The sequence below is a fragment of the Stenella coeruleoalba genome (assembly GCF_951394435.1).
Source record: "Stenella coeruleoalba genome assembly, chromosome: 13".
In the NCBI taxonomy this organism is placed as follows: Eukaryota; Metazoa; Chordata; class Mammalia; order Artiodactyla; family Delphinidae; genus Stenella; species Stenella coeruleoalba.
In genome coordinates, this window is record NC_137159.1 from 35,764,263 (window position 1) to 35,777,684 (window position 13,422).

Below are 13,422 nucleotides of genomic sequence, written 5' to 3' on the forward strand. Positions count from 1 at the left end.
TTTAGATTCCAGCCTGAAAGGCTAAGGCTGGGACCCTGGGGTGGGGGACGTTTGAGGAAATAAGGCTACGAGCAGTACTCATTCTCTGTATCAAGTAGCCCTCAGCTGTCCCTGAGAGGCTGGGACACACTAGAATATCAGCAACACACTCAAATATTAACTCATTTAATCCTCGTAACAAGTCTAGGTAGTAGCTAAACTGTTATTAACCTCATTTTACAGATAAGGCAACTGAGGTACAGAGAGGCTACATGACTTGTCCCTACAACTAGTAAGTGGTAGAGCTGGATTCAAAACCGGGTAGCTGATTTCAGTGTCTGTTCTTCATCACTATCCACACTACCTCTCTGGGTTTATGTTCTTTTCCGAACTATTCAGGCATGGTGTCGAGCTAAAGAATTTTTTTTTTAATATCCTAAGCTGCCATTGTTAGTGACTAGTTAGGCTGAGAAACCTCCATTAATTTGGATCCACGTTAGATTCGCTAAGAGTCTTCATCTTGCCTACAGGTTTCTTCGCACCGACTGAAGAAATGTGTTCTTTGCAGCCTGAGACGCGTCATATTCACCCAGTTCTCGGGAAGGAAGGTAAGTCCCTAGCACCACCCTGTGTGAAAGGAAAGGCTCCAAGCACTGTCCACTGTTGAGAAAGTGAGCGCAAGAAAAGCAATAAAGCCTAGAAAACTGGGCGACAGGCAAAATCTCAATTGCCTTTACCAGGCACGTGGTAGCCCCTTCTGCAAGACAGTGGCCCAGGATCATTTTTCTGGCTGCTAGGGCAGACAGTGTCCCGGGCCCAGGAGCTACCTGCCTCGTTGGCAGATAAGCCTCTGGTTTTCCATTTGAAAACCACAAATATTATCACTCAGAGGAATGTCTGAGGTCAGTCGCCTGAATCCTTTCCATTGACAGGTGAAGAAAACCGAGGTCAACTTTGGAGACCAGACACGTGTCATGCAGGGGAAAAAGAAACTGAGATGTTGGGGAGAATATGTGAGGATTTCTGCCCCATTTCAGAATGGAAGGCTCTTCTGTGTTTAGTTTTGATTTTCTCCGTTTTCCAAATCTCCTACAGTGTTGATTATATTAGTCCAAAACATAGTCACTGTTCACCTTTTCTCCAGGCTCCATGTGATTCCCAATATACCTAAAGGCTACACTAGCTTCAAGTCATCTTGAGGTCCCAAACATCCTTTTCTTCCCACTCACTCTCATTTATTTCAGACTATGAAGAGAGAACCATCCCCATTAACTCACGTGAACCAAAAAAACACAGTTGGTCTGTAACCTTGCCCCATTTATAACACGAGCAAGCCTCTATTGGGTCAGCCCTATTCTTAGATCTTTACAGACATAACTCATTTAACGCTCACCACGATCCTGGGAGGCAGGCACTCTCATGATCCCCATTATAAAGATGAGGAAGCCAAGGCACAGAAAGGTATGGACATGTCCTAGGACCCACAGTCAGTAAACATTGTTAGGGACCAAGAAGTTCCACAATGACTGGGTTCCTGAAGACCTGCTTAGAAGTCACTTTGGGTCACACCCAGTACTGAGTCCCGTACTCTTCCAGGTTCCAAAGCATGGCGCTTGGGCTGCTCAAGGGGAGACCATGACTTTCCCACCTGCCAGCTGCTGTCCACTGTCCTTTCTCAGCTCTCAAAGGGCCTGCTCTAGCCTCACCCCCATGCCCCAGTCTGCTATGCTATTTCTAATACATTGTGTTGGGAGATCAAACCACTTGGCAACGGCATTCTGAATTTCCTAAAAGGCATAATCAGTGTCTATTAGCTTCATTTCTCTCTGACTTGTAGTTCCATCTTGAAAAACTAAATTAGAAAACATGGCAGAGAGATGCAGTGGGAGTTTGGGGGCACTCCACGGTCTGGAAAGGTCGTGGACTTCAGCAAAGCCTTGGTGGCAGCTGCAATCACTCACCTGAGACTTTCCCCACTCCTTCCAGGCGTTTAGGTTCTAGGCAGTTACCAGGGGCAGGCCTGCGGGATCATCGAGGTGTTTGCCCACAGAATCTCATATTCACTCACTTGCCCACAGGCAGAAAGGACTGCGCCCTGCCTTTGCCAGGGAACATGCCTGGAGTCACATAAAACTGGCATCCGTAAAATTGAAAATTGGCATCCATAAAATTTTATGAAACCATAAAATTGGTTTCTTTGACGGAAGCAATTTTAAAATGTTTACCCAGAGAGTCCCCAGACTCAGGAAGCATTTCCATGTGGCTCAGGACTCCATTTCCCCTCAAAAGCTGCTCAATGAGAGTCCAATCCAACCTGCACGTTCGCTTTCCTTCACTGAAGAGGCTCGACTCCTCTGCTTACAAGAAGTGAGCGTCTGCCCCGAGCCGACTATACCCTTACCTGGTACACTTACATGCGCATCAGAACAAACACTTCTGAGATGGGACTAGGCCCGCCAGCATGGCCTCATTTCTATGGCATGTTGACTTGGGGAAGGGAAGAGTGGGAGAAATAGAGCCCTGAACCAGGGGGGATGAGACCCATAGTTCTTCTAATCTCTCTTTTGACAAACCACTCTGTGTCCTTGAGCAAATCACTTAATCTCTGTCTCAGTTTCCTCATACCACCTGCCCTACCTTTATCCATGACCTGCTGGATTAAATAAGCTTGGCCTTTGGAAGCATTATGAAACACTACCTACCCCCAACAAGCTACGACAAATGTTCTCTGGGTCCTTCCCTGTATTTGTGGCCCGAGTCACCGAAAGTCTGTACTTACACTGACCGCTAAGCCATAAGGATGGGTCATTCACTTCAGAAGCAGGAGCTGAAGGGGCTTGTATCTAAAACTAGAAAACCATGATCAGGAAATAAGTCCCTTCTGGGGCTGGTGGAATAAGGTAACCCCTCCTTCACCCCCACCCCCTGCCCCCTGTTTCTCGGCCATTGCCTCTCTCGGAGATAAAAGAATGCTACTAGCGTCTCTATGGGGTACCACCAGCAGGTCAGAGCATCCACACTCCGAGCCACTAATCCCTGCAAAAAAGACTCCCTTAACCCCACAACCTCCCTCCCTGACTGATACGCTGAAGGTAATAAGCCAAAGGTACTCTCACCCTCAGTAGACTTTTTCAGTACCCACTTAAAAGTTAGTCCTCCAACCTTAAGGATCTTTAAAGACTCCAAATATCAAGCTGCTAAGACATTAGACAAACGCTGTAGCTCATCAAAGTTCTAATAGGCCACCTTCACCTGCCATTTTGGTAAGAAGTTTTGGTAAGAACTTTTTGGTCCCCCTCATCAGAGAGGTTTGGCTTTTTGATTTTTTCAGTGTAAATTCCTTTGGGTTTTTTGTTGTTGTTGTTGTTGTAATTTTATTTATTTATTTATTTAGCTGCACCACACAGCATGTGGGATCTTAGTTCCCCGACCAGGAATTGAACCCGTGCCCCCTGCAGTGGAAGCGCACAGCCCTAACCACTGGACTGCCAGGGAATTCCTGTTGTAATTAAATGAACACTCGCAATCTTAAGTGGCAGACAGTCATCACATTTTCCAGAAGGAGAAATTGAAACAGCAGGGAGTCAAGTCACTTTGCCCAGAGTTTGCTGTTTTTCACAGCCTCAGCAATGAGGAGCTTTGCTTCGGTGACTCAAGACAAAACATATGTCCAAGGCTCTGAATCCAGAATTATTGGAAATCTGGAGGGGGAGCCAGCTGAGGTCCTCACTCAGCTGAACCTGGCCATGTCAGTAAATACCTCTAGGCTGCAGTTTTCCCACCTGTGAACTCTGGGCTAATGGAGAAACCAAAAGAGGCTGAGGCTTTGGCCAATCCACAAAGACTACACTACAACTCAAGGGATGAAATGCAACTTCTAAGAGTCACAAAAAACAGGCAAAGCTAAGTGAAGATGCTTCTTTCTCTCTCCTCTCTAGAATTCACATCTTCCCACAAATAAAGTCCCTTAAAACTCATAATACTCTACAATGTTCCTGACTATGGGGATTGACAGCAATCCGTCCCAAGTTCCCAGGAGAGGCATGTTTCTGGGCAATGAGCCCTGCACAACTACCTCCAGCCTTGTTATCCTTGGGTCCACTGACAACTCTTCAAAAAACTGCCAGCTTCCTACCAGCCAAAGGGCTGAAACAGAGGCCACAGATTACAGGCGAGAATGGTCCAACAGGCAAAATTTAACCAATGCTCCCAGAAGCTTTTGGGCACCGTTGGCGGAGAAAATTGGGTGAGGATATTGGGGCATGGTTGGAAAGTTTTCCCTAGTGTGGGCAGCCAGAGAGTGTAAGGAGTAAAGTACAGGTGAGACCGCTGCCTCTTCCCTAACACACTCCCACCTAATGGTAGGACTGGTTCTTCCTAAAAGATGCAGTACCGATCCTTGAGAATGTCAGGTGTGCCCCCGGCTGACGTCTGCAAAGGTGTGGTCAACATGCAAAGCCTCCAGACGTTATTTTGATATTTAAAAAATGTTAAGAGCCACCAGCAGCCAATTAAGAATGAACTCTTAGGAGTATATGAGGGTGTATGAGTATGAACTAGAGTGCATTAGAGAGCTGGAGTCTCCCACTGAGCACTCGGCGAGGTGTTGGCTGGCGGGGAAGGGAGGACGTTACCTGGCCAGGTCGAGGAATGAGTCCACTGTCTCTTTGGGGACCGGTGGGGGCCCCGTCTCCTCCAGACCCAGGTCGCTGGACTGAAGGGTCTGCGCGCCAGATCCAGGCTTGATGATGAACGCCAAAGCGACTGCGAGAGCCGAGGCGCCTAGTGTGGTGAGGCCGAAGTAGGCTATGGCGATGCCGCCCAGGCGCCCGAGAGAGCTGGCATCAAGGGAGGCGGCGCCCGATACCAGGCTGCAGACCACCAGCGGCAGGATGATCATGCGCAGCATGCGGAGCAGCATCTCTCCAGGAAAGGCCAGGTAGATGACCTGTGTGCGGTTCAGCTTGAGCCCACGCAGCGCCGCGCCCAGGCCGGCGCCCGCCACCACTCCGGACACTGTGAGCAGCACCAGCGCGTGGCGCCGTAGGAAGCCAGCGCAGCGCCGCGCGCGTCCGGCCGTGCTCCCCCGCGCGCCAGGCCCCGCTGCAGGCCCCGCCTGGGCGCTGTCTAGGTAGCCGTTGGTCTCGCTGCTCTTCTCCATGGCGCTACCCGCGGCTTCGAGCCGGGGACTGGGGCTCCGGGAAAATACGCGGCTCTCAATGAATGGATCAGGCGGAGCTGCCGAGGTCCGCTAGCTGTGCCTAGCGGGTTCTGGGAGCTAGCCCGCGGGGCTCTCCCGGTCTTGGCCCTGGAGCAGGTGCGGGGAGGGCCAGGAGAGACGCGGGAGAGCGGGCTGGAGCCCCGGGGTGAGTGGATCGCGCCGCGCCCAGTCCTACACGGCGGCTACGGTCCGAAGATGATGTAATGAGGGAGCTCGCAGTTGCGGAGGAGAGGGGGAGCTCTGAGAGACCTGGGCCGGCCCCCTTCACACCCACCGCCCCGCCCCCTCGGCTCTGGCCAATCAGCGCCCGAGAGTCTCCTCCGCGAGCCCCTCGCCCGGCTCCTGGCCACCGGCGCGGGGGGAGGGGCGGCCCGGCCCGGGACGCCTACTGAGGCCGCTGGGGTGCGGGTGTAGCCGGCCAGTCCCGGCGCCCGCAGCCTAGGAGGCCCCGCTAACCGAGGCCCGCTCCCAGCGACCGCGGGGGTGGCGGGGCCTGAGGGACAGCCAGGGCTCGTTGGCACCTGCCGGGGCCGCTCGGGCCGGCCGGGGTCTGGGCCCTCGGGGTCAGAGGGTCGGGGAGAACGTGGAACGCAGTGACGTTCCTTGTCCTGGGGGTTGGGGGAGGGGAGGGGTTGCCAACAAGGTTGGTGCTGTCGCCCCCGCGCGGCCCGTTTTCCGCCGGAGAGCCTGCCCGCCTCTCCTAGGAAGGGTCCTCGCGTGAGGGGATCCTGGGCGCGCTCCTAGGCGCGTGGCTTCGGGCCGCCGGGATAGGCCCTGGGTCGCCAGGCAGCTGTCAGCTGTATGTGAGCTGAAGACCAAAACTCTTCGAGAAGAAACAGAGCTCTTACCACTACCACTTCCAGTCGCGTTTCTACCTTGTAACCTCAGCTGAAACACACAAGCCACTGGGTTTTAACCTTTTCCATACCCTGGGCCCCAGCCATCGTATGAAAATAGTGCAGACAGCAGTTTAGCCAGGCTGAACAGATGGTTCCTTAGAAAATTCCCTGACGGTCCAGTGGTTAGGACTCCGAGCTTTCACTGCTGACGGCTTGGGTTTGGTCGGGGAGCTAAGATCCCACAAGCCGCGTGTCTTGGCCAAAAAAAGAAAAAAAAAAAAGTTCCTTAATGTTCACATTAGATTCGTTTACTTTTTATTTCAAATTTTATTTATTTTAACATCTGCTCTGGTCACAGCAGATATGAGAAAAACCTCTGCAGAGTCGTTTTACTGTCACATTTATTAGATTTTCATATTTTTTCATTCTGCTTTTGAAAGGAATTGTTCTTTTAAGACTTTTGTGAAAGGGAAGCCTTCTTATGTGTGGCCAACCTGAATTAAGGAGGAAGACAATTTACTATAGATCTCTTGCTGAAAAGGAGTCATCTTAAAACATGCCAGCACAGATATTTATGCAAATCAATACGCCTTAGTAAAGAACTTTAAGGAGATGTCCACATTTTGAGACAGTGAGGATTTCATGGCTTGAAGCCAGCCAGCCAGCTGCTGACTGGAGTTTGTAGGGTTTTTTTTGAGGGAGGGGGGTACAAATCAGGTGAAGAGCTTACATATTTTTATCTGGTTTTGCAGAGCAAAAGTTTATTTCTGTGTGCACTGAAGAAAGAGGAATTTCTACAGACACACTCTCTGTTTTGCCAACCAGCCCCTCCCTTCATTTTGACTACCACTTTTATGCAAAGGATTTGCCATTTCCAACTGCCTGCTTTACATCTCCACCTGGGTATCCTGCAGGCGTCCCAACTCAACATGTGCAAGACTGAACTCCTGGGGGCCTTCCTCATGCCTGCTCATCCTGCTGATTCCCCTATTTTTGTTACCAGCATCATTGACTTCCCAGTCAACTCTGCTTGAAACCTCAGAATGACCTTTGATTCTTCCTGGTGTCTCCTCTCACCTGACCCATTCCCAAGTCCCACAGACACTCCTTGCGCAATATTTATCCCATACTCCCCTCCCATCCGTTCCCAAAGCTGCCATACTGGCTCAGTTCTTATTTCCACACTTCTTACCTCAAGTATCAAGATCTTCCCACCTCCAGTGCTCATCCTATATTTTGCCTTGCCCCAGGCCTATCTTCCTAATGAATAATATGCTTGTTAGGATTAGGTTGGGCTTCCATCCAGCAGGGAAAAAAAAAGGCGCAGTGCCCTCTCCCTTTGAGAACACTTCTTAAAAGTGGCACACACTATTTCCTTTCTATCTCATTCACCAGAATTCAGTCACATGACCACACCTAGCTGCAAGAGAAGTTAGGAAAGCTAATCTTAATTTGCACAGGCATGAACCTGGTTAAAAACTGGGGCTTCTGTTACCACAGAAGTAGGAAAGAATGATATTGGAGGACAGCTTCAGATCACTTCTTTTTTTAAAAAATTAATTAATTAATTAATTAATTTTTGGCTGTGTTGGGTCTTTGTTGATTGGCTCGGGCTTTCTTTAGTTGCTGTGAGCGGGGGCTACTGTTTGTTGCGGTGCACGGGCTTCTCATTGCGGTGGCTTCTCTTGTTGCGGAGCTCGGGCTCTAGGTGCATGGGCTTCAGTAGTTGTGGCTCGCAGCCTTTAGTAGTTGTGCCTCGCGGGCTCTAGAGCGCAGGCTCAGTAGTTGTGGCGCACGGGCTTAGTTGCTCTGCGGCATGTGGGATCTTCCAGCACCAGGGCTCGAACCTGTGTCCCCTGCACTGGCAAGCGGATTCTCAACCACTGCGCCACCAGGGAAGCCCCAGATTACTTCTTGTTCAAAAGTTCTCAGGGTTCCCACTGAACTAAAAATATGCTCTTCAACCTGGCATTCAACATTTACCATGATCAGCTCACTCTCCAGCCTTGTGCCCTCTATACATGCAACAAAAATGAGACTGTGCTGCTTCCACATTTTCTGGCCTCTGCATCCAGTTCCAGTTCAGATACTACTTCTCTCCCAAAGCCTTTCTTAACGCCTCTTTGCTCTAACTCTGCCTGCTGCCCATAGCTTTTTGGGCTGGTCCCACACACTTCACAGCTGCGTTAATAGTTAACCCTCAACTGGGAGTAGGGAACTCCCTGCACTGCTGGTGCTTTCATTGGCTATAAGTATGGTGCTGAGTGGGAGAGCAGTGTTTGGAGGTGCCTTATGCCATGCCAGATGCATCTGTCATTGAATTAGCAAAACCTCTCCTTAAGGAGGAGCTGGTCTCTTGGGACTTCTTTCAGGGACTGGCTGCCCTGTAGCAGTTCCGCCTACATATGAGGCAAACCAAGAAACAGGTGTCTGCTCCTGGCCTCCCCAACAGCTGGTAAAGGGTTTCATTTTCTGCCTTCTTTTTCTCTTTCTTTTTTTTAATCCCTCTCCTTTTGTTCTATTACATTTTCTTTGTCTTTTCATAATTTTACATGCCTCCTGCTTGTAGGGATTTAGTATCAATAAATCATATAAACTGACAAATAATATTTATATTATTAATAGAAACATTATTTATAACATAATAAATAAAATAAATAATTATTGATTCCTATATTTAGACACCTTCCCCCACTACACTCACAAGTGTTCTCTCTGGGTTCTAGATGTATAAGTACCAAATTACAGAAATACCTTAAAACTGGGCCAGTCTGACACCACTCACTATCACCACCACCATCATCTGATGCTTGAATCTCTCAATAGGTTGGGGTACTGTTCAGCGAGTATCTCCTTTCTTCTTCCTCCCATTTGGATGGGCGTGTACTTACCCCTTTGACTCTGAGCTTGACCATGTGACCTACCTGGCCAATAAAATAAGCAGAGGAGTAAAATGTTTTTGCAGAGTTGCACTTGGATTCCTGAATATCCATCACCCAGCGTGCCCCAGGTAGATGCTCCACCTTCATCCTGGCACCAGAACAGAGAGGAGTGTGTCTCAGACCAGCCCACAGAGGTTTGCCTTGCCCAGCCCCCTCACAGCCCAGACAACGCACAGCCCCATGAGTCAGAAAAATAAACACTGTTGTTGAAACCCACTGAGTTTTGGAGTCATGCATTATTGTGGCAATAGCCAAGTAATACAAGTCCTCTCTTCGACATCTATCCCAGTTATCTATTACCATAACAAACCACTCCAAATGTTGTGGCATAAAATAACAACCAGTTTCTTATGATCATATATATATTTTAAATTTAATTAATTAATTAATTAATTATTTTTTGGGTGTATTGGGTCTTCGTTGCTACGTGCAGGCTTTCTCTAGTTGCGGTGAGCGGGGCCTACTCTTTGTTGCGGTGCGCGGGCTTCTCGTTGCAGTGTCTTCTCTTGTTGCGGAGCACGGGCTCTGGGCGCGCGAGCTTCAGTAGTTGTGGCTTGCGGTCTCTAGAGCACAGGCTCAGTAGTTGTGGCGCATGGGCTTAGTTGCTCTGTAGCATGTGGGATCTTCCTGGACCAGGGCTTGAACCCATGTCCCCTGCATTGGCAGGTGGATCCCTAACCACGGTGCCACCAGGGAAGCCCTGTGATCGTAATTTTGTAGGCCAGAGATTCAGAGAGAACACAGCAGAGGTTCCCATCTCTGCTGCATGCTGCCTGCAGCCCAGCTGGGGTGGCTTAATGCCTGGAGGTGCCTGGGATGGCTCAGCTGGGGCCATATTCACTGTGATCCTTGGTTCTTTTACACATTGCAACTAATGAGGCTGGACTGTCCAAAATGACTCATTCACACTCCTGACACCTAGGCTAGTGTGGTTAGAACAGCTGGGGCTGGCTGGATATCTCATTCATCGTGAAGAAGAATCAGTTTCCCTCATTAAAGCAATGATATGGATTTTTTACTTACGCGGTGATAAGAATGGTGTTTTTCCTACCTTGTCAAAGTGACTGTTTATCACTCCCAATATACTCGTGTATCGATGGATATTATACATGAAACTGAGCAGGACCCTGTGAGGCTCCTGGGCAAAAAAGCCTTTCTGTGTCCCTCATTTCTTGATAACAGGAAATAGGCTTCCTTCAGCCTCCATGACCTTCCCTGTGTTCCAACGGGCAGGTTTAAACAGTTGCTAATTAGGTAAGGGAGGGGATGTGGAGACAAGGCAGGAATAGTCAAGAAACTATAGAGTAGCCTTGGGGCAGGGTCCCGGTTCCCCCTCAAGGGATACACATAACAATATCTTTGAGCTGCTTTACAGATACTGAAACCTCCACCAGGCGGGAAAAGTTAACAGTATGCTGCCCACAAGCAGGTAGACTCCAGACTGGTTGGAACCAGAAGGTTGATGTTGGCTGACTCCCACTTACCTCACCACCAACCAATCAGAATGTCCACGAGCTGATCACGCCCTCTTTGAGCCATGACTATAAAACTCCTCACTACCCCCTCCAGGTCGGGACTCACAGTTTTGAGGGCATTAGCCTGCTGCGGCCCCCTTTGCCTGGCAAAGTAATAAACCTATTCTTTTCTACTTCACCCAAAACTCTGTCTCCAAGATTTAACTCAGTGTCGGGGTACAGAGGCTGGATTCGGCATCATACACACATGCTGGCTTCTTCTGGTAAAGAGATTATCTCTGTTCTAACTTTATATCTGATGACAGTTTCGTATTTTCCACATTATTTCACTAGAATTGCTAGTGGCATCAAGCATCTGGCAGGAATTATTTTCCGCCAATGAATGGGCTGAAAAAGGAAAATTGTGTCCTTCATCACAGGCAAATTTGGATTCTAGAGTGCTTCTTTACCTTCACTAAGAGACACCAGATATTTTAACTAACGACTATATTAAAAAGGTTAAACTTCAGCTTAACTCTTTCCATGTTAGCAAAACACAGCTTTGCAGAAAATGCAATGTGATTTTCAAAAAAAGAATATTTGCTTTTCACATAGATTACCTAGCAGAGCAAGCAAGGTGAAATTCCAAAATAATAAACAGGTTCTTTTTCTCCCATGATGGACAACTTAGTTCAAAGTGGCATACTGGAATCGAAGTGTGGGTGACTTTACAATCTGTAATCCTCTGGGCTCCCCTCCATATCATCTCTACCCACCAAAAAGAAAAAAGAAAAAAGGGGCCATAAAGATGTCACTAGAACCGAAAGGTCAGGCACAGACTCAGATAAACAATTTGAGTCAACACTAAAAGGGAATTTGGTCAGAGTGGGAGTAAAAGGCAGGGTGAGGCAGAAATAAGATGCCTGTTTCTATGGTTTTAGAGAAAAGCTAAGGCTCTGTGAAGGACATTTTCTACTGAGAGAATTGGTCAAATAGGAGCATTGAAAGAGATGAGTTAAAAGACGGGAAGAAAAGTTCTTTTGCTGTCTGTTTTGTGGGCAAGGGTTCTAAGCATAGAGGTTTATTTCAATGACACAACCAGAGGCTTACTGAGTTGCTTACTAAGAGTAAATCACCCTGAAAGGCCCTTAGAATGAAATACAAAAAAAGGGAGTACGGACTACTTAGGGAGCTGACTAAAATGCACATTCCTGAGCCCAGAGGAGGGCCTAGAAATCTGCATTTCAACAAGCCAATCCTTCCCTCCCACATCCCCCTACCCCCACCCCAGATTATTCAATTCAAAAGTATTTATGAGGTCATTAACAGAATTTGGAATTAAAGAGAAGTCCAAGATAAAGTCTAGGACTGGGCCTTCAAAACCTGCCACTCAAGTTCTTCTGAGTATAATGTTAAGGGGTAAGAAGCAGGTGGGATTAGAGGGGAGGGGCAATGGTTAGGGTACAATTAGAATGAGTTAGAGTTCTCCCAGCAATTTATTACTCCTGGCACAAGAATTCCCTGAAATCTGTTTGGGAAAACAGCCATAGACAGGTGAAAAGATAATTAACCTTCCAGGTAGAACTCAGTGATCCCCAAACGTGACTCTCATCAGAGTCATCAGAAACAGTTTTAAAAGGATAGATTCCTGGGCTCCAACCCTGGAAATTCTGTTTTTTGTAGCTCTAGGGTAAGACCCAGGCATCTATTTTTTATTCTTCCTGTTAATAGATTAATGAGATAGAACAACTAAATGCAATGGGATCTGGATTAAAAGATAATTTTCAGACAGTTAGGCAAATTTCATGTAAACTGTATGTTGAACTTAATGTTGAGTTTGTCAGGTGTGACAACAGTGTTCTCAGTACTAGGACAATGGCCTCCTTCTTGGGAAAGGATGGAGAATTATTTAGGGGTGAAGTGCCAGGGTGCCTGCCCACCACTCTTGGATGGCTTGGTAGAGAGGAAACGTGTATATAAAGAGAGAATGTATCGATAGTGTGGGAGGCAAGAGGTTAACAGCTGGTAAAACTAGGTGAGGAGCATATGGGTGCTCACTGTTTTGTTCCTGAAACTTTTCTGTAGGCTCAAATTTTTTTCAAATTTACGAAACGTTAATTTTTTTTTTTTTTTTGCAAGAGAGAATAAACAACGGAAAGGAAAGCCTCCATCCTTCACTTTGTTGCACAACAGATTGAGCAACCTTAGTAGGAAGGCATGGGTTACAGGGGCTTGGAGCAGAGAGGTCACTGTGGGCTAGCACTGTGGTTCTCCACTCATTCTCTGCGGCCACATACATGACAAGTGATGCTTACACACAATGCCCACAGCCACAGGTGCACCTCGACTTTGATGTAGTTCCTGGCTACCAACTTGTAACACAACAGATTTTCCTGCTTAAGAAAGAATGCAAGTAAGTGATATTATCCTAGGGATAATTTTGAATTACTCAAATTTATTTTAAAAATAATGTCTGAACTTCTCTACTTTTGTGTGGAAGGTGTTTGAAAATTCAATAAATCACTCTGAAGTACAAAGAAAATGTAGGTTATTTGCTATCTATAACTGATCTAATCTTTGTCATGGGCAGTCACAGCATTGGGTCATTGCAGGGAGGAGAAAATGGCTTTAACTTGACAATGAATGTAATGGAAACCTTAACCAGTTTAAATAGCCTTGTGTGGATAACTCAGAGTCTTTTGGTAAATACTCAGAAATTTCAGGCTTCCTTTCTACCAGTAAATGACTCTACCATGATGTGATTATTTTAAGAGGGGTTACAATTTTTAAAAAAAACTGAAGAGTGGTACTTCATTAATAAGAAAAATGCACGGACACTGTGGTAGATTACAAAAATAGTCCCATTCTTCACCTCTCCTTGTATCCCGACCCTTTGTCACATTACTTTTCAGGGTCGTACAACTCCATCTGGGCTCAACTACATGATTTTCTTTAACCAGTGGGTATAGCTGACCCTAGGCAAGCAC

At 47.4% G+C, this 13,422-nt stretch overlaps 1 protein-coding gene across 2 annotated transcripts in view; it reads right to left on the reverse strand.

Annotated features, from left to right (window-relative positions):
• Positions 1-13,422, reverse strand: part of SLC1A4 (solute carrier family 1 member 4) — a 93,330-nt gene that overhangs the window by 18,999 nt on the left and 60,909 nt on the right. Inside the window, exon 3 of one of the 2 annotated variants that reach the window (XM_079940696.1) lies at positions 8,964-9,069. Coding sequence is in view for 1 of the 2 variants with exons in the window: in XM_079940695.1 (XP_079796821.1) it covers positions 4,614-5,140 (527 nt within the window). In the remaining variant the exon portion in view is untranslated. Of the gene's footprint in view, positions 1-4,613; positions 5,674-8,963; positions 9,070-13,422 lie in introns of those variants that run through there. The other variant, XM_079940695.1, reaches the window with a different exon arrangement.